Source organism: Oncorhynchus gorbuscha, linkage group LG24, assembly GCF_021184085.1.
Source record: "Oncorhynchus gorbuscha isolate QuinsamMale2020 ecotype Even-year linkage group LG24, OgorEven_v1.0, whole genome shotgun sequence".
NCBI lineage: Eukaryota > Metazoa > Chordata > Actinopteri > Salmoniformes > Salmonidae > Oncorhynchus > Oncorhynchus gorbuscha.
The window spans coordinates 13,266,417-13,290,872 of NC_060196.1; the positions used below are offsets into that span (position 1 = coordinate 13,266,417).

At 42.9% G+C, this 24,456-nt stretch overlaps 2 protein-coding genes across 2 annotated transcripts; both read left to right on the forward strand.

Annotated features, from left to right (window-relative positions):
* Positions 1–1,613: 1,613 nt before the first annotated feature.
* Positions 1,614–11,102, forward strand: tlr3 (toll-like receptor 3). Its single transcript, XM_046325782.1, has 5 exons — positions 1,614–1,815; positions 2,199–2,694; positions 2,996–3,193; positions 4,222–6,074; positions 8,895–11,102. The coding sequence occupies exons 2-5, from the start codon at positions 2,233–2,235 to the stop codon at positions 9,121–9,123; spliced, it is 2,742 nt and encodes a 913-aa protein (XP_046181738.1). The 5' UTR covers positions 1,614–1,815; positions 2,199–2,232; the 3' UTR covers positions 9,124–11,102.
* A 2,630-nt stretch (positions 11,103–13,732) lies between these two features.
* Positions 13,733–23,237, forward strand: LOC124012828 (cytochrome P450 4V2). Its single transcript, XM_046326818.1, has 11 exons — positions 13,733–13,981; positions 17,490–17,602; positions 18,171–18,256; positions 18,652–18,842; positions 19,001–19,070; positions 19,382–19,508; positions 19,773–19,946; positions 20,036–20,138; positions 21,886–22,020; positions 22,325–22,504; positions 22,864–23,237. Exons 1-11 carry the CDS (start codon positions 13,789–13,791, stop codon positions 23,031–23,033), a joined length of 1,542 nt encoding a protein of 513 aa, XP_046182774.1. The 5' UTR covers positions 13,733–13,788; the 3' UTR covers positions 23,034–23,237.
* Positions 23,238–24,456: the final 1,219 nt, after the last annotated feature.

Here is a 24,456-nt window from a genome sequence, read left to right on the forward strand (position 1 = left end):
CGGGTCATCCCTACTGCCTCTGATCTGGCGGACTCACGAAACACACATACATAGTTTGTTTATGATGTCTGAGTGCTGGTGTAAATTAAAACAACAAGAAAAGGGTGTTGTCTGGTTTGCTTAATGTAAGGAATTTGAAATTATTTCTACTTTTCATATTTAAAACCAAATCATTTTAGACTTTCACGAAAAAATTGTTTTACTGAGTGACTTTGACTTGAGTCATTTTCTATTACGCAACCTACTTATTTTATTCATTTACACATTTTCCAATTAACTTTTTGCTTGATCACTATCGCCATCTCCTGGACAACAGCCAGTATTTTTAGAAATGGTCTGGATTCATTCCAGCAACCTTTCGGGTACAACAGGCCTGATGGTCTAACCACTAGGCTACCTGCCGACCCTGTTTAATGAGCTTTGCAGTTATCACAAGGCTGAACAAGTCATTGACATTAAGTTCATCAAATATTATGAAAAGTGCAGTCTGCAATTGGTCCATTTTTGGACTTAGAATTAATAATAGCCATTATATTTTGGGTTCAGTTGAACTAAGGTTATTTGGCATTTACATATTATATTCTTCAATAATCAATATATAATTCGTTTAAAAGTAAACAAATTGATGCACCAATCGCAGACTATAGCTTTAATTTATATATATACAGTGGGGAGAACAAGTATTTGATACACTGCCGATTGGAGAAGGTCTCAAGGTCCTAGAGTGGCCTACCCAGTCTCCAGACCTGAACCCAATATCAAATCTTTGGAGGGAGCTGAAAGTCCGTATTGCCCAGCCACAGCCCCGAAACCTGAAGGATATGGAGGAGTGGGCCAAAATCCCTGCTGCAGTGTGTACAAACCTGGTCAAGAACTACAGGAAACGTATGATCTCTGTGATTGCAAACGAAGGTTTCTGTACCAAATATTAAGTTCTGCTTTTCTGATGTATCAAATGCTTATGTCATGCAATAAAATGCTAATTAATTACTTAAAAATCATACAATGTGATTTTCTGGATATTTGTTTTAGATTCCGTCTCTCACATTTGAAGTGTACCTATGATAAAAAATTACAGACCTCTACATGCTTTGTAAGTAGGAAAACCTGCAAAATCGGCAGTGTATCAAATACTTGTTCTCCCCACTGTATATATATTTTTTTAATCAAAAGGCAAAAAGCTAGGCTAGTGGGGGGAAGTCTGTGAAAGTGGCCCCCAGACAGTTCAATTACACAAGACTATTGTGTAATTGGATGGGCAATGAAAGCGAAGCACATGTTTCACTATAGGCTTAAAGTGTCCTTCAAGTGTCCTAACAGTGAGCAAAAACAATACACATTTATGGAAAACTATCTTCTAAACATAATTCATATTTTCTATGACTGATAACTGCATGTCTATTAAAGCACATTAACATAACCTACACAGACCCGGAAATGAACCAGAAACTTTCAAAGGTGATGCCTTTAAAAGGTTTGCACAGTTGTTTGGGTCATCTTTCCAATGCCATCCCGCCAACACCGAAAGTGGCCGCCAAAGATCCAAATGTACCCACAAACTTTGACTCCTTGCCAGTTTCGTTTTTGAAGAAATTGAAAATTGTCTGTGGGCCAGCACGTAGTCTGACGCACTGCTACAGATATGCGGATCCGTGTCATTTCACTTCCACAACACTCTGCAGCCACCCACACCGCAGCTGTTCATGTCTCAAAGCCTTCTATGCTTCCTCGTGTTTTACCGTGTATATAACTCTGCAACTTTTACGTTCAAAATGACTGACGAGCAACACTCTCCGTCTCAATAAACGACATCTGGTATGTTCAGTTTTCTTCTTTCAAATGTTAGAATCGAAAAAGGTTTCTGTAGCCAATGTGTAGCTTATTTTGCTCTACAGAGTTTTGCATCAGTTGTCAGTTTAACTGTTTCAATTGATCAAAATGTAGATTGTGCTTATCTTGTGTGCAAGATGACACAATGGTTCTGATAGTGCAACTGTATACTATATGGGAGAAGCTATGTTTGTTCTCTCTCTCTCTCGCTGATGACTCATGATAAATCACCATATAAAAATACGTTGCCAAACCTGTTCACAAATATTAATTGACAAATAATGTAACTCTTTATATAGCTCTGCTTACTATATGCTTACTATATACTTACTATATACTTACTACATACCTATCCATTTCTTTTGCAGTTTTTATGAAACGCTGTTAAAACCATCTGAAGCCATGAATTGGCCAGATATAATCCTCATTCTATTGGCTGTCAATCTGGGTGACATCATCACTGGCCCTACCCTATGCCACGCCTCTCAAAAGCGTCAGAAATCCGAATGCCAGGTGCGAAACGGCTGGGCGGACTGCAGCCACCTCCGCCTCAAGGAGATCCCTCCCAACCTGCCCTGGAATATCACCGGCCTGAATGTCTCCCACAACAGGCTGGTGGAGCTACCCCCAGCATCGCTGGCCACTTACCCTGGGCTTGTGCACCTGGACGTGGGCTTCAACAGCCTCACCAAGCTGGAGGACAGCCTGTGTCAGACCCTGGGCCTGCTGAGGACACTGACCGTACAGCACAACGAGGTACATCGGCTGACGGAGAAAGACCTGAGAAACTGCACCAATCTGACAGAGCTTAACCTGGCTGGCAACAGGTTGAAGCTACATGGAGAGCCCTTTGCTGCCTTACAGGTAGGGATCTGCCCGGTGTCCTGGTGAAGACAAGGATGGCAAGGGGTTGTGGATGTGTTGATAATGATGATATACAGTACTAGATGATGATACAGATGAGAGAGCGGGGGATGCTCTTGACTCTTCAGGACAATATTTTGGGACCATTTTATTTAGTTTCTTTCATTTACCGTCCAATGAATTGAATTTGAGTTATTCTCTTTCAAGCCTAAACCAAAAAAGAAAATTATGATTTGATTGCAGTTGCCTCCGTTACATTTTCTCTCAAACCCTCTTAGAATGTCTTTCCATTTTTCACCAGAGTCTGACACTGCTGGACGTGTCCAAAAATGACCTGAAGACAGCCAGCTTGGGCACCCACCTTCAGCTTCCAAGCCTGGTGACTCTCATCTTGTCTAGCAACAGCATATCAACCTTCAAAAAGGATGACTTCTATTTTCTCAGCAATTCCTCATCCCTACGAGTCCTCCACCTGTCGAATCTAACAACTCTAGCAAAGGTAAAAAAGATCCTGTGAAATGGGAAATAAAAGGCTGTTAATTGCTTTCAGCTGCTGACACTAGGAATAAGCACCATGCTCAAGCAATCACACCTTTTGTTTATGTTGTCAAGATCCCTTCAGTGTTTCCTCTCTTATTTTCTAGGCGTAGTGCAAAGCCACCAAATTAACATCTAGGGAATTTTGAACCAACATTTTCATATTAAACGAATTGATGCCAAATTAGGCAAAAGAGGAACAGAGCAAGGCAGGGTCCAGACAAATACAATGATGGTGAAAAAAATACAATGACGCCGCACATGAAAGATTGCAATAATGCGACAGCTCGCTTGCCACAGACTTGCCACAGATTCGACAGCTCGCTTGTCACAGACTTGCCACAGACTTGTCACAGACTTGCCACAGACTCGACAGCTCGCTTGTCACAGACTTGCCACAGACTCGACAGCTCGCTTGCCACAGACTCGACAGCTCGCTTGTCACAGACTTGTCACAGACTTGTCACAGACTTGCCACAGACTCGACAGCTCGCTTGCCACAGACTCGACAGCTCGCTTGCCACAGACTTGTCACAGACTTGCCACAGACTTGACAGCTCGCTTGTCACAGACTTGTCACAGACTTGCCACAGACTCGACAGCTCGCTTGCCACAGACTCGACAGCTCGCTTGTCACAGACTTGTCACAGACTTGCCACAGACTTGCCACAGACTCGACAGCTCGCTTGCCACAGACTCGACAGCTCGCTTGTCACAGACTTGTCACAGACTTGCCACAGATTCGACAGCTCGCTTGCCACAGACTCGACAGCTCACTTGCCACAAATCAACATTTATTTCACGTTGGTTCAACGTAATTTAGTTGAAATTACATGGAAACAACATTGATTGAACCAGTTTGCGCCCAATGGGATGCTATAAATAAGTAGGAAGTAGTAGGTTCAAGGTCTTTTCACAACGTATCTACAGTCTATGGCAGCATCTTGTGCAGCAACTAATCAGTGTTTTTTTTTCTTCTCCCCCTTGCAGTTTGAGCCTGATTGCTTGAAGCCCATTGCAAGCATATATGAGTTAGTCATGACTGGGAGCAAACTTGGACCTTCACTCACGTCTAAACTCTGCACAGAGCTTTCTGGGACAGCGATCCGCAGCCTCTCCCTCCAGAAGACACAGCTAGTTACACTAGACAACACCACCTTCAAAGGCCTGGGGAAGACCCACCTCACTACTTTGGATCTATCCCACAACAGCATAGCTAAGATCGGGGATGGTTCTTTCCAGTGGCTGTCCATGCTGGAAGTTCTTTCTCTGGAGCAGAACAACCTCAAGCGCCTGACTAAGAACACTTTCAACGGGCTGGGGAATCTGACACGGCTCAACCTGAATATGGCGCTGGTGAAGAGTCACACTTCTTCTTACCCTATTATCGACGACTTCTCCTTCCAGCCACTAGGGGCCCTGGAGAGCCTGAGCATGGAGAAAACTGCCTTTCGAAACATCTCGGTGCTCACCTTTGCGGGTTTGATGAGTCTCCGCCAACTCCACCTGAGTGGGACCAGCTGCATGTCGCTCAAAATCATCACCAACCAGACCTTTGTGTCCCTCGCAGGTTCACCACTTCTTATGCTAAAGCTTACAAGCACAGCAATCTCCCGTCTAGACCCTGGAGCCTTCTCCAGCCTGGGCAATCTCACCACCCTTCTGCTGGGCAACAACTCCATCTCCCAGACCCTGACGGGGAAAGAGTTCCAGGGTTTGGGCCAGCTACAGGAGATCTACCTCTCTAACGGCAACCAGAAGCTCATCCTCAGCCCTATGTCGTTCGTCCATGTGCCCGCTCTCAGGACTCTGATGCTGGGGAGAGCTCTGACCAGCACCATGCTTATGAATACCTCTCCGTTCAAGCCTCTGTCCAACCTCACCATCCTGGACCTCAGCAACAACAACATTGCCAACATAAAAATGGATCTTCTTGATGGACTAGAGAATCTGAAGGTGCTGAAGCTTCAGCACAACAACTTGGCCCGGCTGTGGAAGAGTGCTAACCCGGGTGGGCCGGTGCTGTTTCTTAGGGGGCTCCGCAGCCTTGTTGCCCTGGAGATGGACTTCAACGGTCTGGATGAGATCCCCAATGAGGCCCTTCATGGATTAACCAAACTTCAAGAGCTCAGCCTCAGTGGGAACATCCTGAACCAACTCAGGGACTCAGTCTTCAATGACTTGGGGTCGCTCCGGGTGCTTCGGCTCCAGAAGAACCTAATCACGTCGGTGAGGAAGGAAGTGTTTAGGCCGGCTTTGGCCAACCTCAGCCAGCTGGTCATGGAGAAGAACCCGTTCGACTGCACCTGCGAGAGCATCCTGTGGTTTGTGGCGTGGCTGAACGGAACAAACGCCAGTGTGCCGGGCCTCATGGATGAGTATGTGTGCAACACACCGCAAGCCTACTACAACCGCTCGATCATGGAGTTTGACAGGCTCTCCTGCCTGGACATGACACCATTCCAGGCGCTCTACGTGCTCACCAGCACTGCGGTCCTGACTTTAATGGTGACCTCACTCCTAGTGCGCTTCCAGGGTTGGAGGATTCAGTTCTACTGGAACGTTCTGATCAACCGTACGCTCGGATTGAGCGATGCCAGTTCCGGGGAGGGGAGAAAGTTCAACTACGACGCGTACGTCATTCATGCTGCAAAGGATAAAACCTGGGTGGAACGAAGCTTGCTCCCTCTAGAGGACGAACAGGGGTATACATTTTATCTGCAGGATCGAGATGCAGTGCCAGGTGATTCGCGACTGGAGTCCATTGTGGAGAATATGAGAAGGTCCAGGAAAATACTATTTGTGGTCACCGAAACTCTTCTCGAAGACCCCATGTGTCGACAGTAAGTAGAATGAACATTGATATATTTTTTTAGAACATTCATGTCACATAAACGTTGGTAGAGCATTTGTGGTCACTGCTCATGGAAAAGAGAACATTGATAAGGACAGTGGTTGGAAAATCTGCAGGGATATTTATTTCAGGAAATGAAAGTAAATCATGTTGACGTTTTAATGTGTTATTATAGTAATAATACTATGATTTTTCTGTTTTAAAATTGAACTGAACACGTTTTACTCAAACAGGGGAAGTGGAGACTGTGTGAAGTGGGTAAGTGAGTTTGGGCAATTCTGGAAGGAGATATGAAACCCAAACAAGCAGAAAAAACACATTTTACACAGAAAATTATCTTAGCGTCTGGATAACCATTTCTTCATTGAAGCCCCCCCCCAATCAGTTCAATAATGATTCGAAAGATTCTATTAATGTGTCAACTATGTAGGTACACCCACAACTCAAGTCGCTGTGGATCTGAGCGTCTGCTAAATTACATAAATGTAAAATGCAATTATTCTGTACTCATGACCTTTTTTTGGGGGCTATGGACCATAATGCTCAAAGAATGTCTAAGTGAAGAATGTATATTTAAAGTATCACCACAGCACTGATCCAAGGCAGGTGTTTCTGTCTAAACCCTTGAAGTGTTGAGGTTATTGGCTTAATCTGTGTTCTTGAAAGCTGCTCTAACAGTACAGTATAAACCAGTGTTAAATGTTGCCATTCATTGATTTTTTTCATTTAAATGTTTTTATTTGATTGTATTTTATTCTAGCACTTCATGTTTCACCCTTTTGATTGATTTGATTGTATTTTATTCTAGCACTTCATGTTTCACCCTTTTGATTGATTTGATTGTATTTTATTCTAGCACTTCATGTTTCACCCTTTTGATTGATTTGATTGCAAGTCCCTCTGGATAAGTGTTACATGTATATGATTGAGATCTGAAATGTAATTCCTGTTATGCTTCGGTACTTTGAGCCTCTCGCGTCTTGTGGCGGTCGGCCGCCCAACAACCTGCCCGCTCGACCCTATCCCCTCCTCTCTTCTCCAGACCATTTCCGGAGACCTTCTCCCTTACCTCACCTCGCTCATCAACTTATCCCTGACCGCTGGCTACGTCCCTTCCGTCTTCAAGAGAGCGAGAGTTGCACCCCTTCTGAAAACCCCTTCTGAAAAAACCTACACTCGATCCCTCCGATGTCAACAACTACAGACCAGTATCCCTTCTTTCTTTTCTCTCCAAAACTCTTGAACGTGCCGTCCTTGGTCAGCTCTCCCGCTATCTCTCTCAGAATGACCTTCTTGATCCAAATCAGTCAGGTTTCAAGACTAGTCATTCAACTGAGACTGCTCTTCTCTGTATCACGGAGGCGCTCCGCACCACTAAAGCTAACTCTCTCTCCTCTGCTCTCATCCTTCTAGACCTATCAGCTGCCTTCGATACTGTGAACCATCAGATCCTCCTCTCCACCCTCTCCGAGTTGGGCATCTCCGGCGCGGCCCACGCTTGGATTGCATCCTACCTGACAGGTCGCTCCTACCAGGTGGCGTGGCGAGAATCTGTCTCCTCACCACGCGCTCTCACCACTCATGTCCCCCAGGGCTCTGTTCTAGGCCCTCTCCTATTCTCGCTATACACCAAGTCACTTGGCTCTGTCATAACCTCACATGGTCTCTCCTATCATTGCTATGCAGACGACACACAATTAATCTTCTCCTTTCCCCCTTCTGATGACCAGGTGGCGAATCGCATCTCTGCATGTCTGGCAGACATATCAGTGTGGATGACGGATCACCACCTCAAGCTGAACTTCGGCAAGACGGAGCTGCTCTTCCTCCCGGGGAAGGACTGCCCGTTCCATGATCTCGCCATCACGGTTGACAACTCCATTGTGTCCTCCTCCCAGAGCGCTAAGAACCTTGGCGTGATCCTGGACAACACCCTGCCGTTCTCAACTAACATCAAGGCGGTGGCCCGTTCCTGTAGGTTCATGCTCTACAACATCCGCAGAGTACGACCCTGCCTCACACAGGAAGCGGCGCAGGTCCTAATCTAGGCACTTGTCATCTCCCGTCTGGATTACTGCAACTCGCTGTTGGCTGGGCTCCTTGCCTGTGCCATTAAACCCCTACAACTCATCCAGAACGCCGCAGCCCGTCTAGTGTTCAACCTTCCCAAGTTCTCTCACGTCACCCCGCTCCTCCGCTCTCTCCACTGGCTTCCAATTGAAGCTCGCATCCGCTACAAGACCATGGTGCTTGCCTACGGAGCTGTGAGGGGAACAGCACCTCAGTACCTCCAGGCTCTGATCAGGCCCTACACCCAAATAAGGGCACTGCGTTCATCCACCTCTGGCCTGCTCGCCTCCCTACCACTGAGGAAGTACAGTTCCCGCTCAGCCCAGTCAAAACTGTTCGCTGCTCTGGCTCCCCAATGGTGGAACAAACTCCCTCACGACGCCAGGACAGCGGAGTCAATCACCACCTTCCGGAGACACCTGAAACCCCACCTCTTTAAGGAATACCTAGGATAGGATAAATTAATCCTTCTCACCCCCCTTAAAATATTTAGATGCACTATTGTAAAGTGGCTGTTCCACTGGATGTCATAAGGTGAATGCACCAATTTGTAAGTCGCTCTGGATAAGAGCGTCTGCTAAATGACTTAAATGTAATGTAAATGTAATATTTGCCCGCTCTGACAAATGCCCTCTTCTGTCTCTCTGCGTTTCTCCCCTTTCCTCTCCCTGGAAACCACATCCTCCCATTTCCTTTCACTCTCCTCCCCTCCCACCATTCTCTCCCCTCCCCCCCCCAGGTTCATGGCCCACCAAGCCCTGCACCAGGTGATCGAGGACAGCCGGGACTCGGTGGTGCTGGTCTTCCTGGAGGACGTGCAGGACTACAGGTTGTCCCGCCGTCTGCTCCTGCGCAGGGGCATGCTTCGTCCACAATGCCTCCTCAACTGGCCCCTGCAGAGGGAGAGGGTGCCCGCCTTCCACCAGAGGCTCCGCATCGCCCTGGGCACCACCAACCGAGTGCAGTAACTTTGTCCATGCCATTATGCTTAGAAGTGTACTGACAATTTTACTTCAGCCAAATCAAATATATTGGTCGCGTTCTCATTTTCCAGATGTTATCACAGGTTCAGGGAAATGCTTATGTTTCTAGCTCCAACAGTGCAGTAATACCTAGCAATACAAACAAATCCCCAAAATGTAAAGAAAGAAATGTCAGAGTTTGGAATATGAATATATACTGTATGCATTTGATGGTGTGTATGGACACTATAAGAATAGAAAAGGTGTGCACAGCAGTAGTTCAATTGGATAAGCCTAGACTTGAATACAGTACATACTGTACATATGAAGTGTGTCAAACAGGATGTAACATTATTATAGCAACCAGTGTTCAATGACTAAGGTGCAGGGTAGAGTACCAGGTGGTAGCCTGCTAGTAACAGTGACTAAAGTTCAGAGCGGGATACTGGGCGGAGGCCCGGTGACTGTTTAACAGTCTGAAGGCCTGGAGATAGAAGCTGATTTATCAGTCTCTCGGTTTTGATGCACCTCTACCGTCTCTGCCTTCTAGGCGGGTGAACAGGCCGTGGCTCAGGTGGCTGAGGTCCTCTGATCTTCTTGGCCTTCCTGTGACACCGGGTGCTGTAGATGTCCTGTAGGGCAGGCAGTGTGCCCTCCAGGACATCTGACCGCACCACCCTCTGGAGAGCCCTGCGCTTGCTGACTGTATTATTACGTTTATGTAATACTTGGCTATATTTCTTAAATAATGACAGTGGGTGCAAGGGTGTGGAAAGTGTGCAAAACTGTTGCTCTCATTTTATGGTTCAGAGTCAAGTAAGTGGTGTGCACTACTGTAGCTTTCATTCAGTGGCTAAGATTTTAAGGAAGTGTACTTGAAAGTACAATACTGTAGGTTTCAAACAATGGTCGAGGATACAAGGAAGTGTAAGTGTGCACTTCCTTGTAGAAAGTGTGCAATATTGCACGTCTCATTAAACCGCTGAATGAGAAAGTAAGTGTACTGTTTCAGTAGCCGAGTGACATGCAAAAGGTGAAATCTAAGCGAGCCTAAATATCTTAGAATATTGAGGGATTGATAAGAAAAATATATTTTCAAATAGATGTTTTTTCTTACCAAGTTAAAAAATTGATAAGAAAAATGAAAAAAAATTCTTAGCAAGCTAAATTATCTAACGTCATTTAGCTTGGTATGAAAAAACACATATCACCAATTGTAAGTTAATTATTAGTCAATTGAAACCATGATTGGTTTCATCTGTGCAGAGAGCTGCCGCTGATCGTTGACTGATCTACAAATCATAATGAGTAGTTATTTACAAGGTGATTTGCAGATCACGGACATGAGTAGATCATTGACTTAACAAAATGCTTTAAAATGTGGTTTCATGGTCAATTACAGTAGGGTTATTTTACAGCATTACTTTAGTATTGCTAGCAGGAGTATTACAACTACATTGTCAACCCACTATTGCACTCATTAACCATGTAATGTTCTCTTCATAACCAAAATGTCAGATGAACTTTAATAAACCTACATATTCTTGTTTTTCCACTGTGGGAACTGCTTTAATTAGGTAATTTCAGGTTAGGGGTTTGGGACAACTCTATATTAAATATTTGTTTCAGCACTTTTGTACACTTACTTGAAAGTTACAATTTTGTTTAGTAGAGTATGGTTCAACCAAAATCTCTTTGTATTTGTCGCATGAGACGTAGTGTTGATTTGAGTGAACTGCAAGTATATTTGAACACATTCTGTTTAAAAAAATATTCTATTCAGCATGTCTTTAAAGTTTTCAGTAAAGTTAGATTCTGACATTCGTATTATTAGTCTTCAAAACTTTGTGAAAAAATTAACAAATGAACTTAAATCCTCTGCCCTCAAGTGGTCGAGAAAAAGCTAGGTTTTAAATGTGACATTCTCCCATTTTCTTTTTATTTCGAGGAATAACTTAAAAAATAAAAAAGCATTTCAAAAACTAGCCAGCTTCTTCTTCCTCATCCTTAAAACTGACTTCTAACCAACGGCACAGGAACTAAGGGACCCTGACAGTAAGGGTCACTTAAAACATTCCTTAACTTATTTTTTTTTTAAGGAGAGGGATAACTCAACGTTGCTCATTTTAAAGAAATGAGGCTTACTTCAAGGGTTTGTGGATTAAGAAAGGGAGGAAAACGGGATAAACACTGTCCTTTCTCACGTGTTGGATTTATATTAGTAACAACCTCATTCGCAGGCTAATTGCTACCGAGATACAGCTGGTAGATTAACCTTCTCCCCTGGTTCAATTGATAATGAACACTCCCACTAGGCACAAACAATTTTAAAATCTAGTTTTGATTTACAATTGGTTGAGTTGTCAACGTCAAATCAACAAAAACAATTCACCATGTCATTGGATTTAGGTTCAAAGTTGGGTGGGAAAAAAATAAATCCAAGCAGTTTTCCACATCGATTCAACATCATTGCATAGATGTTTGGGGTCGAAATGACGTGGAAACAACATTCATTCAGCCAGTTTTTGACCAGTGGGTTATTAGTTACACAATCATATTTTAATTCATAAGCAGCCAGTAATTCATCAGTTCTGTATTATACTCTACGTGATATTACCCTATTTGTTTATGCTTGGGGGGAGACATTGGACTATGCTTATTTATTCGGATCTCTTTCAGCCCACCAAGGGCTAGTCTTGCCAGAGTCCTTTATGTGTGTCAGAAATGTTTTGAAATAGTATAGAGCAGGGGTCATCAACTCTTACCCCACGAGATCTGGAGCCTGATGCTTTTCTGTTCTACCTGATAATTAATTGTGCACACCTGGTGTCCCAGGTCTAAATCAGTCCCTGATTAGAAGGGAACAATGAAAAAATACAGTAAAACTGGCTTCCAGGTCCAGAGTTGAGTTGGCGGGATATAGAGTATGGAAATGTACTATTTTTTTTAAACATCCTAAGAATGAAATGTTCCCTTGTGTGATATCACAAAGTCCTTCCAAGAGGTCTGGACCTTAAGACCTTAGAGGCCCAAATGACACTTACGCTGCCGGGTTGCTAGTTCAATGCCCAGACCCCCCTCCCTCCTTAGATTGCAAAGTATCCAAGGCCTTCATTGGAAGTCCAACACCCACCCGATTTGTTTTGGGGATTGCAAGTGGGCCCCTTTTGCCGATTTGATACTTTTTCAAGCTTCAATCAGAGCTCTTCCCCCTTCATTCGCTACAAATGTAACACCCCTTTTTTAAGGGCATCTCACTGTGGCTTGCCAAGGGGGCCTGCATCCTAAGCAAGTTGACTGTATTAGTAGCCTGCTATTGTGGCTCACTTCAGGGGTATTCGTAGGGGTAGCCTACCCGATTTCTGACCAACCACTGACCAAGGAGCATTACAAGGTCAGTGGTTGGATATCTTTCCATAATTACACGGAACCTTTTTTTCTGCTATTGCGAAAGAATGAGACTCTGAAGCAAATGTACATTTATGAGTCAATATTGGACCACCACCTAACTAACCAAGATGACTGTGGATATTGGTGCTGATTGGTTCGATCGTTTTGGTCTTACTCCTGACCATATTGACCGGCGTCTTCACCTGGCAGTTCCTCAGCAGCTCTCTGCACAGATGGACCCAGATGAAACCAAAAGCAGGGATAAGTCCAAGCTACCTGTTTCTGGGCAGTACTCTGTCATTTAAAGGTAATGCGAGAGGTAAGGTGTATATCTTCTTTTTCTATATAAGAATAATGAGAATTTTGAAGAGGGTGTGCTTTTTATCAATTCAGCACTGGGAAACTTCTAACCATGAAGACTTAAATTATGCCATCCACAATATCTTTAGGAAATACATTTGTAGCATTAAAGAAAGAAAAATAAATACATTGATTCAAAAGATATGTGAATACAATATCCAATTTGAATGGTGAATCACGTTAATCTGTTTGTCCCAAATGTCCTAGAAATTAGGTTGTTCTCATTAACACAATATATTGTCCGCATGGTTGCTGTATGGAGATTCGTTGCACGGCAACTTCTTCAGACCTGGTGTGACTCCTAAATATTTTGGAGCCCCCCCCCACACTTTAAAGATGCAATCTGCAGTACAACAACAACAGCAGTCAATCTGCCACTGTTTTGGTAAAAAGCTGATTGGGCTGGAAAATGTAACCACTCAACTTTATAGACATAGCTATGGATTCAAGGACTGACCATCCATGATATAAAAATGATAGTTTTAACCAAGTTTTGGTTTATAACTGGCTGTGACTAAAACGTTGCTGTGTTATGATAGGGAGTTATCGTCTGTGTGTGTGTGTGTGCGCATGAAACAAATGTGTGTGTGCACCTGTCTGTCTGCATGTTTCCATTTGTATTTGACATTTTAGTCCTTTAGCAGAACAACTTACAATAAATAGCGAGTGCATACATTTTCATACTTTTTTTTGTCCTGTGTACTACATGTGGTTGCATGACAGTACAAAATATTATCTCTTGATGAACATCCAGGTTTACCTCTTACCCCTTCCCTACTGGTTAATCATTCATAACTAGAGGCCGGGGTATCAGGGAAAAGTGGGGAACAGGTCAGGATTAAAGTCCACCTGATATGAAGTGTAGCCAGCAGGTCTCAGACATTCATTTGGAGGTTGTTAAAGGCCACGTACTACCCAGAGATGGCGATAGTTTTGGGGGCTTACACGTTGGGGCTGCTGGGGGTGAGCCTCTTCGTTTCAATGCTGACATACGCCACCTACCAGCTACTCAGCAGTTATCTGTATAAATGGAGGGAGATGAAGCCCATACCAGAGATTGAAGGCACATACCCCATCATAGGGAACGCACTGCAGTTCAAATCCAACGCCGGAGGTGAGGTGAGAGGAGAGGTTATGAGGAGAGGGGGGGAAAGGGTATTTTGAAGAGGGGTTGCTTTTATTTAACATTTGGGTTCTAACCATGATGACTAATGATGCCAGCCTTTCCATAATAACTTGAAGAAGTACTTGTTAACACGAGAGAAATAAATCCATTGATTCAAAAGATTTGTGAATCAAATATCCCATTTGAACGGTGAATCATGTTAATCTGTTCTAGAAATGATACTTGTTATAAACCCAATATATTGTCTGCATTGTTGCTGTACTGAGTGAGACTCGTGTAAATGTGACAGTTTTCACAATCCATGCGGCGCATCACAACAACAATGATCACGCTACACATTAGCAATTTCTGTGGTTTATCTACTTCCGTTCCTGATACCGCACGGCAAATCAATGCACAAAAGTTGGAAAAACTCCAATGCATACAACACTGCACTGCTTGGCACTGCATCCTAGTCTGGCAGATGAGTTGCAATTGTGCGAATTTGCCTCCCATTGGAATGAATGGACTTCTGCCAGAACACATACAGTTTGACACAACTGGTGGGCACCAGGCTTGTAAACCTCATTCACATGATACCTGAGCAGTCCATTGCGTTGCGCTGGATGTCATTCATTTCAATGGGGACCGTCCGCAAAGGAGTGGTAGCACGATGTTGCTGCTGTGATATCTCAGCACCCCCTTGCTTTGAAGGCTCTGTTGCGAAACGGATTCTGCAAGCGATTTTTTTTTCTTCAACTTTGTGTCATCTTTAGCGCAGCTAGAGTCTGTCAATAGAACAGGAAATGACCAAACCACAGAAGATGAAAATGTGTGGCTTTTGGTGATGGCTTTATGGGATAGCTAGCAACTTGTAAACAATTACCCACTCCTATAAGTGAATACTATTTTAATAGTAATGTTAAATACTGTTAACCAATTATATTACATGACTGTTGCCTCTCACTTAAGTTTATTGTGATGGTACTGACGTTTGTTTTTGATAATTATTGGGTGGCAGTTGCTAGCTACAGTATCGTCAACCTAGCCTTGCTTTTAGCTAGCTAGCTAATCTGTACGCTAGCGTGACTTGCTAGAAGTTAGGGAAACAAGTTGAGAAAAAGTAACTTGACAAAACATGTTTATCCTGTCTTGAATGAAAAGGTCATATTTTGCAATCTCCCCAAATAAACGCGACCAAAGACGAGCCTCCACCTTGTCTTGCGTTGTGAAATCCTATGCTCTCCGCCCAGTAGCAGGACAAGATTGCGTGAAAATGAAATATGGCGTAATGAGATTTATACGGGGCATTAGACCTTGTGACTCAAATACATTAGAGGGCCCAACTTTACGGGCAAGGAATGGGCGACCAACTATTAAAGCTATGGTTTGAAAAGCTACAATTTAAAGCTATGTTTTTTCTTCTTCTATAACTTCATAAAGAGGACGCATCGATCTAGATTGTAGAGAATTATAAATGTGCAGGGCAGCATTGTAAGCAACATCTAAAATGATTCTTTCCAAGTGAAACATCACAAATGTATTCAATATTTGTCAGTATGTGTGTTTGTTTGCATATTTAAGTGTTTCTGTGTGTATGCGTGTGCATGACAAACATAGTATCCCTTAATAAACATCCATGTTTACCTCATCCCCCCTCCCCATTGGTAAATCATTCATCATAACTAGCAGCCGGAATGACAGGGACATTTGGGGAACAGGTCAGGATTAAAGTCCACCTGACATTAGGTGAAGCCAGCAGGTTTCAGACATCCAGTGAGGATGTTTAGGCCACGTACTACCCAGAGATGGTGATTGTTTTGGGGGCTTACAATTTGGGACTGCTGGGGGTGAGCCTCTCCTTTGCAATGCTGACCTACGCCACCTACCAGCTACTCAGCAGTTATCTGTATAAATGGAGGGAGATGAAGTCCATACCAGAGATTGAAGGCACATACCCCCTCATAGGGATCGCACTGCAGTTCAATGCCGGAATTGAGCAAGGATAGGAGACGTGGGAAGAGAGACGAGCGGACTGTAGTTTAGGGAGGGGAGCTTCGAACACTCACTCAATCATTCAGTCATTCATTGCTCTCCCAATCTACCTACATACAGTTGAAGTCGGAAGTTTACATACACCTTAGCCAAATACATTTAAACTCAGTTTTTCATCATTCCTGACATTTAATCCAGGTAAAAATTCCCTGTCTTAGGTCAGTTAAGATCACCACTTGTAAAATGTCAGAATAATAGTAGAGAGAATGATTTATTTAAACTTGTATTTCTTTCATCACATTCCCAGTGGGTCAGAAGTTTACATACACCCAATTAGTATTTGGTAGCATTGCCTTTAAATTGTTTAACTTGGGTCAAATGTTTTGGGTAGCCTTCCACAAGCTTCCCACAATAACGTGGGTGAATTTTGGCCCATTCCTCCTGACAGAGATGGTGTAACTGAGTCAGGTTTGTGGGCCTCCTTGCTCACACACATTTTTTTCAGTTCTGCCCACATATTTTCTATAGGATTGAGGTCAGGGCTTTGTGATGGCCACTCCAATACCTTGACTTTGTTGCCATTTTGCCACAACTTTGGAAGTATGCTTGGGATCATTGTCCATTTGGAAGACCCATTTGCGACCAGGCTTTAACTTCCTGACTGATGTCGTGAGATGTTGTTTCAATATATCCACATAATTTTCTTGCCTCATGATGCCATCTATTTTGTCAAGTGCACCAGTCTCTCCTGCAGCAAAGAACCCCCACAACATGATGCTGCCACTCCCATGCTTCACAGTTGAGATGGTGTTCTTTGGCTTGCAAGTCTCCCCCTTTTTCCTCCAAACATAACGATGGTCATTCTGGCCAAACGGTTTTATTTTTGTTTAATCAGACATGAGGACATCTCTCCAAAATGTATGATCTTTGTCCCCATGTGCAGTTGCAAACCACAGTCTGGCTTTTTTATGGTGGTTTGGGAGCAGTGGCTTCTTCCTTGCTGAGCGGCCTTTCAGGTTATGTCGATATTGGACTCGTTTTACTGTGGATATAGATACTTTTGTACCTGATTCCTCCGGCATCTTCATAAGATACTCTGCTGTTGTTCCGGGAATGATTTGAAGTACATTCACAGGTACACCTCCAATTGACTCAAATGATGTAAATTAGCCTATCAGAACCTTCTAAAGCCATGACATAATTTTCTGGAATTTTCCAAGTTGTTTTAAGGCACAGTCAAACTACTGACTCACTGGAATTGTGATAGTGAATTAAAAGAGAAATATTCTGTCTGTAAACAATTGTTGGAAATATTACTTGTGTCATGCACAAAGTAGATGTCCTAACCGACTTGCCAAAACTATAGTTTGTTAACAAGAAATTTGTGGAGTGGTTGAAAAATGATTTTTAATGACTCCAACCTAAGTGTATGTAAACTTCTGACTTCAACTGTATGTATCTACTATTACCTCAGTCAGAAGCATGAACTAGTGAATGACTACAGAGTTATCTTTGGTTTCAGATTTTTTCCGTCAAATCATTGGCTACACAGAGCGGTTCAGGGACTCCCCACTGTTGAAGATTTGGATCGGACCAGTACCCTTCCTCGTTCTGTTCCATGCAGAAACCATTGAGGTAGGCTATTAATCAAATAATTTACTTGAATCAACTTGATGCATAAAACCTGAATGTTTTACAAAATGTTTAAATATGGTGACGCATTACAAGTTGGTGTCACACTTGTTTTGAAACCTCAACATTTCTGTCTACTGAACACTACATCGTTTCACTCCGGAGATGGAAATCTACTCTCCATAAATAAGTTAGTAATTACACCACATACAGGTAGTCTGACAACCGATGTATGGTTACTGCTATCAAATATCAAAACCCATTCTGGCCTGCTGTTTTGGGTTTAAGCGTACCAATGCAAACACAGACTGTATTGAATACTAAATCAAATCAATGTATTTGTCACATGCGCCGAATACAACAGGTGTAGACCTTAATGAAATGCTTACTTAATTAACTTTAACAATTATTTGTATGTACTTGTTTTTTTGTTGTATTTGCTGTTAACTGTCTGATGATGCCATGCCAATGATCAACATTCCCTCAGAGAAATACATCCGGCCAATCATATTGTATTCTATTTTCTGTTTGATTGTCTATTTGATTCTATTTATTCTATTCGATTCTGTAGACGGTTCTTAACAACCCTGTTCATATGGACAAGGCCTATGCTTACAAGTTCCTGCACCCTTGGCTCGGCACTGGTCTACTAACCAGGTGGGTGTTTCAAAACAGATCGCATTTGAGAAAGATCAAACGTATATATATGCATTTGAGATGACAGAAAATATGTATAATAACGCAAGATAGGAACGTGGAATTCTTAGATAAGCCTTTGACAAGTCTTGGGAAAACACTTCCTTATTTTATGACAAAGAACAATACATTCTGAGAACCGTCAATACTTTCCAGTCAACACATTCCCTCCATATTTTCTGAACTCCCATCGTTTGTCTCTCTCTGTGTCACTTGTTCTGCATCTCCCTCTCCCTGCTCCCCCTCTCTTTATTTGTCTGTCTGTCTCACTCTTTCTCTCTGTCCCCCTCTGTCTCTCTCTTCCTCTATTTCTCCTTCCCCCCCTCCTCGCTCGCTCCCCACCGCCCTCTCCCCAGCACGGGGGACAAGTGGCGGCGGCGGCGGAAGTTGCTCACCCCCACCTTCCACTTCTCCATCCTGACGGAGTTCTTGGAGGTGATGAACGAGCAGGCCGAGGTGCTGGTGGAGAAGCTGGACAAGGAGGCAGGCAAGGGCCCCTTCAACTGCTTCAACCACGTCACCCTCTGTGCTCTCGACATCATCTGTGGTGAGTCCGGGTCTGGATGTGGGGTGGTTCTAGCGGGAACAAAGGCTCAGTGGGTTAAAAAGATTTCACATTCTTGCCACTTCAAATCAACTAAAAAGATACATCAAAATTGCTACCAATCTTGCAATAAATATCTCTGCATATGATTTTCCTTTCAGAGACTGCAATGGGGAAGAAAATCTACGCTCAGAGTAACTATGACTCAGAGTATGTCCGATGTGTGTACAAGTGAGTCCTCGTCCTGAATGCAACAGACAGACGTTGTCATGCCCGGTTTTGTTTTGGAGTAGAGGGCATTGACAGCCAACCATTGCTCCCTGTCCCTGCATATCTCTCTCTCTCTCTCCTTCTGTCTGCACTGTTGGTAGTTGGTTGCAAGTAGTAGCCATCTTGTACCACACATGTTATACTCTGTAAGTGCTACAAATAAAACAGACGTTTGGGGATAATATTAATTGCAGAAAATGTAATAGAGTGGAATCAAATTGTATCAAATGAACATAATTTACTCTACCTTGCATCCCTCCTACTGTCCCCAGGATGAGTGACATCATCACACGGCGACAGAGGATGCCGTGGTTCTGGCCTGACTTTTTTTACAACTACTTTGGCGAGGGCTGGGAGCACAACAGGAGCCTCAAGGTCCTCCACTCCTTCACCTCCAATGTGAGTCATCAGCCAATCAAAAAGGGGCTTTTGACTATTTAGCTGCACCCAGGGAAATATGCTGTCATCCATCAGACCCCATTCATCCAGCCAAGGGCCTGTTCAGAAGGATGACCATTACAGAATGTTCAGATAGAAATGTATTGTGTAGAACATCAATGATTGTCTATACGATAGAATAAGAAGTCCTGTCAGCTCTATTCATTACATTTCTATCTGCAATGTTCAGAAACACGTCAAATGTTTTCACTGAAAACACCCCAGGTCATCTACGAGAGGGCGGAATACATCGCCTACATCGAGTCGGACAGCGAATCGGACCAGGGAATGAGGAAGAGGCGGGCCTTCCTGGACATGTTGCTGAAGACCACGGACGAGGAGGGCAACAAGCTCACCCACCAGGACATCCAGGAGGAAGTGGACACCTTCATGTTCAGGGTCAGAGGTCAAAACCACTATCACATGCTCCATGTAGAATGGGTTCCAGATTTATCACTGGTGTTGTTTTTATTGTCCCCGTCTTACAGGGTCATGACACTACAGCCGCAGCCATGAATTGGGCCATTCACCTGCTGGGCTCCCATCCAGAGGTTCAGAGGAAAGTTCAACAAGAGCTTCAGGAGGTGTTCGGTAATCCAACCCTCTTTAACCCTTTATTTTGTTTCAACCCTTTACTGCCTGCTCTTACCGTATGGCAACATATCATTTCTCTTCACCCCTTGCTTCCCTGAATAAAAAAATACAAACACCATTGCTTTTTACAGAAGAGGGGGGGTGTATTAAAATAGGCAATTATGTGCTTTGGTAGTCACATGACATGCACCCACATGGGGCTTCCTTTCCCTGGCACATACATGCCATTCACATTGTTCTCATAAAACAATCATTTTTACATTTCCCCTGCAATTAAAAATGTTAGTTAAGAGGTGATATTACACATGAAATACAATTTCTCTAGAATTTGTTATCGGGAAATTGACCAAATGCATTTGTTGGCAAACGGCAACACTGGGCGATAGTGGAACTGCAATTCAGGTGAGAGGGGCCAAGAAAAACACAGTTAAATCATAATTTTCTGTACTTTTTGGGTAATAATATAATATTTTTGCTATATATGCGTGTATAAAACAATTCTGTTACATTTCAATAACATTAGAATATTCTTATTTACTTAAAAATAAATATGTCCAGAGTATATTATTTTTTTACAAGAACAAAATAAATATGATACTGTGAGGGAATAAAAACTATAAATCAAATTATAATTCAAACACCTCATTTATATAAGAAAATAAAACATTGTATGTTATCAATAGTTTTTTTAGGGTAAAAAAAACATAGATATTTTTACCGTTGTCGCAGTGTTGCCATACGATAAAACATCCTAAAATGAGACTTAAAAAAACACTCCTAAATAAATTTTACATTTGCTTATTTGGGGCCATTTTAAGTTAAAAAAAACAACCGAATCCAACATTTTCTTGCATGGTTCTATCATTATGCATATGCAGTAGAGTCAAACGCATTCCATGGAGGGCCTAGTTTCTGCAGGTTTTTGTTTTTTTCCTTTCAGTTAAGCCATAGACAGCCAGGTACAGCATGGGGAGTTCCTCATCAATCAAGTACAAGGTGGAGCGAGAACCCCACAGCCACTCTGCCCTCAGTGGAATGAGTTTTATTGCACTTGATTTAGACAATGGTGACTGGTACGTGGGAGAGACAGTCAGAATGAGAAGACGCTGGGATTGAACCCTGATCTCGAAGAAGTATTTAGAGAAGATGGACGCATTACTGCTAGACCATAGGTTTTGCAGGAAGTACTTGGTAATTCTAATCCCATAGTCTCCCGTCACTTTACTCGCTTCTCTTATCGCATTACGTCACTTGGTTCTTATCCGCCATCAAATCCTTCTCTCACAGGTCAAAGTGAGTTCAAGCTCAGTGGGAAAGTGTGGAAAGTCTCACCAAAGCTAAATGTATTTAATGAACTGAATTAGGTTCTGTGGCATATCAAAATTGGCGGTTGTATACAGTAATAGCCTGATTTGTGAAGCGATTTTGGAATGTCTTCCACCCCTGCCATGGCAGACCTGGCATCCAAACGAGCATTCCAATATTACCATGACGAGTATCTCTTTGACAGTAGATGCAGGTTCGGTGTAGTTACCATGATCGATGACAGAAGAACATAACATCCATTCCTCTACCTCCATTCGTAGCTGTGTCCGATTGCCCCATCACCGCAGAACATTCATAATAGGGTGTAACATCCCCCCCCCCCCCCCCATATTCATAGCTATGTCCGATTGCTCCATCACCACGGAATATATATAATGGGATGTAACCTGCAGTCTTGTACTCCCCCCTCCGTGTGCAGGTGTGTCTGACCGGCCAATAAACACAGAGGATCTGAAGAAGCTGCACTACCTGGAGTGTGTCATCAAAGAGTCCCTGCGCCTGTTCCCCTCGGTCCCCTTCTTCGCCCGCAGCATCTGTGAAGACTGCCACATCAGTGAGTGACACATTCTTAACCATTCATGTTTATTTCAGTCTGTCATTCATTTTCTAACTGATTTACATTTACAGGATTTAGCCGTACACTACCTTTAATTCATTGTAATTAATGTACATAATTCACAATGGGTGGCCTGTGCCATGTGGAAGATGAACCTACGACCCTGGTTTATCCAGCGCCTTTCCATTTCAGTCATCTTGTTTAGTTCTTTTTTTTGTGGTTGTGTTAATTAGTTCATTTATTCACGTGTACATTTTGTGGACCTAATAACCTAACTTGTTTCCCATTTTTGCGCCTGTAGATGGTTTCAAGGTTCCCAAAGGTGCCAATGCCATCATCATGCCCTACTCCCTTCACCGCGACCCGCGCCACTTCCCCCAGCCTGAAGAGTTCCGCCCGGAACGCTTCATGCCGGAAAACTGCGTTGGGAGACATCCTTATGCCTTCATCCCCTTCTCTGCTGGACTCCGCAACTGCATCGGTGAGAACAGGAAACATTCAAGACATTCAACTAAAATAGTGCTTATAGTACAAACATTTTAGAACATTTGAGAATCAACGACAGAAGATTTGTCACGTTGTTGTAGAACATCACTCGTATTTATCAACCTCAGGCTATCTTTTACCAGCTTGGAACATAGACTTTTTACGACAGTGGGCCTCTAAACGTGTGTCCGATGAGGTTGTCATCCTCACATGCTCTCGCTACTTTAATAATGGTTACAGATTAAGGTTGAAGACGATAAGGCATTTGAAATAGTGAAAACAAAATGGACGATTAAAAGTGTGTCCGATGAAAGATGTCATCCTCACATGCTTTGGTTACATCCCTACCCTCAGGTCAGCGATTTGCCGTGATGGAGGAGAAGGTGATCCTGGCGTCCATCTTGCGCTACTTCAACGTGGAGGCGTGTCAGAAGCGCGAGGACCTCCGTCCACTAGGGGAGCTCATACTGCGCCCCGAGAAAGGCATCTGGATCAAACTTGAGAAGAGGAAGCAGCAGCACTAGATAATCTAGGGAAATGTTTGAATACTTTAAAACAGACCATTCCTTCCTCCCTCGGGAGTAATCGCTGATCTAACACTAATTGACAGGTATAAGTAAATAGTTATAGCACAATACTGTAGGTTTCAACTATCCAGGCAGGAAGGAAGGAAACATTCTTAAAGTATTTAAAACAGGGCCGAATAAAACCCTTACCCCATAGGCTTACATTGCATTCGTGTTCTCTCTGTATTACAGGAAAATCAGAAACTCGAGACTGCAAAACTCGCAGGAAGTTCTTGTAATCGTCATAAACAGGTTTCTGATATCCAAAATTGTTTTGAGATTCCAGGTGAAAAATACGAGTGAAAAACTAGGGGAACATTTATTGTCCCAACATTGACTTCAGATAGGTCTTTTTAATTTAATTTATGGAGGCTGGTGGAAGGAGCTATAGGAGGACGGGCTCATTGTAATGTCTGGAATGGAATACATGGAGCAGAGTCAAAAGGTGGTTTCCATAGTTTTCGTGTTTGATACCTTTCCATTTAATCTACTCCAGCCATTACAACGAGCCCTTCCTCCTATAGCTCCTCGCACCAGCCTCCACTGCTTCTGATGTACAGACCATAGTAACGCATAATTATACTACCAAGAATACTTATCCCATCCGATAACACTTTACCACAACCTTCATTTATAAGGCATGTGTTATTAACTTGAAAATGTGTTGCTACTTTAACATGTCAACATTTTCACCAACATCAAAGCTGTTTCACTTGTTTTTCAAGCTCTTTGGATAGTATATTTTAATAAGAGTATTCCTATTTGTACATTTATTTGTTACTTTGGGGGTTTGAATTATAACCTTGCCACCTTTGAATATCATAATGCAAGGTCCTTGAAGCTAAAGTCAGGGAAGGAGCATGGTAATGAACAGGCCCGATATCGTACAAAATCGGTTTTGATCTTTTTCACAAAAGAAAGGATCGACAACTTTTTCTTGCAAACATGAATGAGTCTGGGCAGACAAACATTGCCTTGGGAAGAATGTTTTGAGTTGAAATCCCCTATAAATAGCATTATAACATGCATGGAATGATTTATTATAATGGGAATAAAATAACTCAAGGGGGGGGGGGGGGGAGAAAAAACATTCCATGCATCTATAATCACATTTGCATAGTGGCATACAGTTGAGCAGAGTTCTTTTTTTTGTGGATTTCCACAAAAAAAAATCTGCAATTTAAAAAAAAAAAATGCAATTCTATGTAATTTACATGATTAAAAAAAGCTTGACTGAAATGAGTGGCTACTCTGACAGTGAAACAGAGCAATAAAAACAACCTGGACTTGAATGCAAACCAATGGATAAACATACAGATTGTACAATATTAAGAGGAATATGTACACTGAGTGCACAAAACATTAGGAACACCTTCCTAAT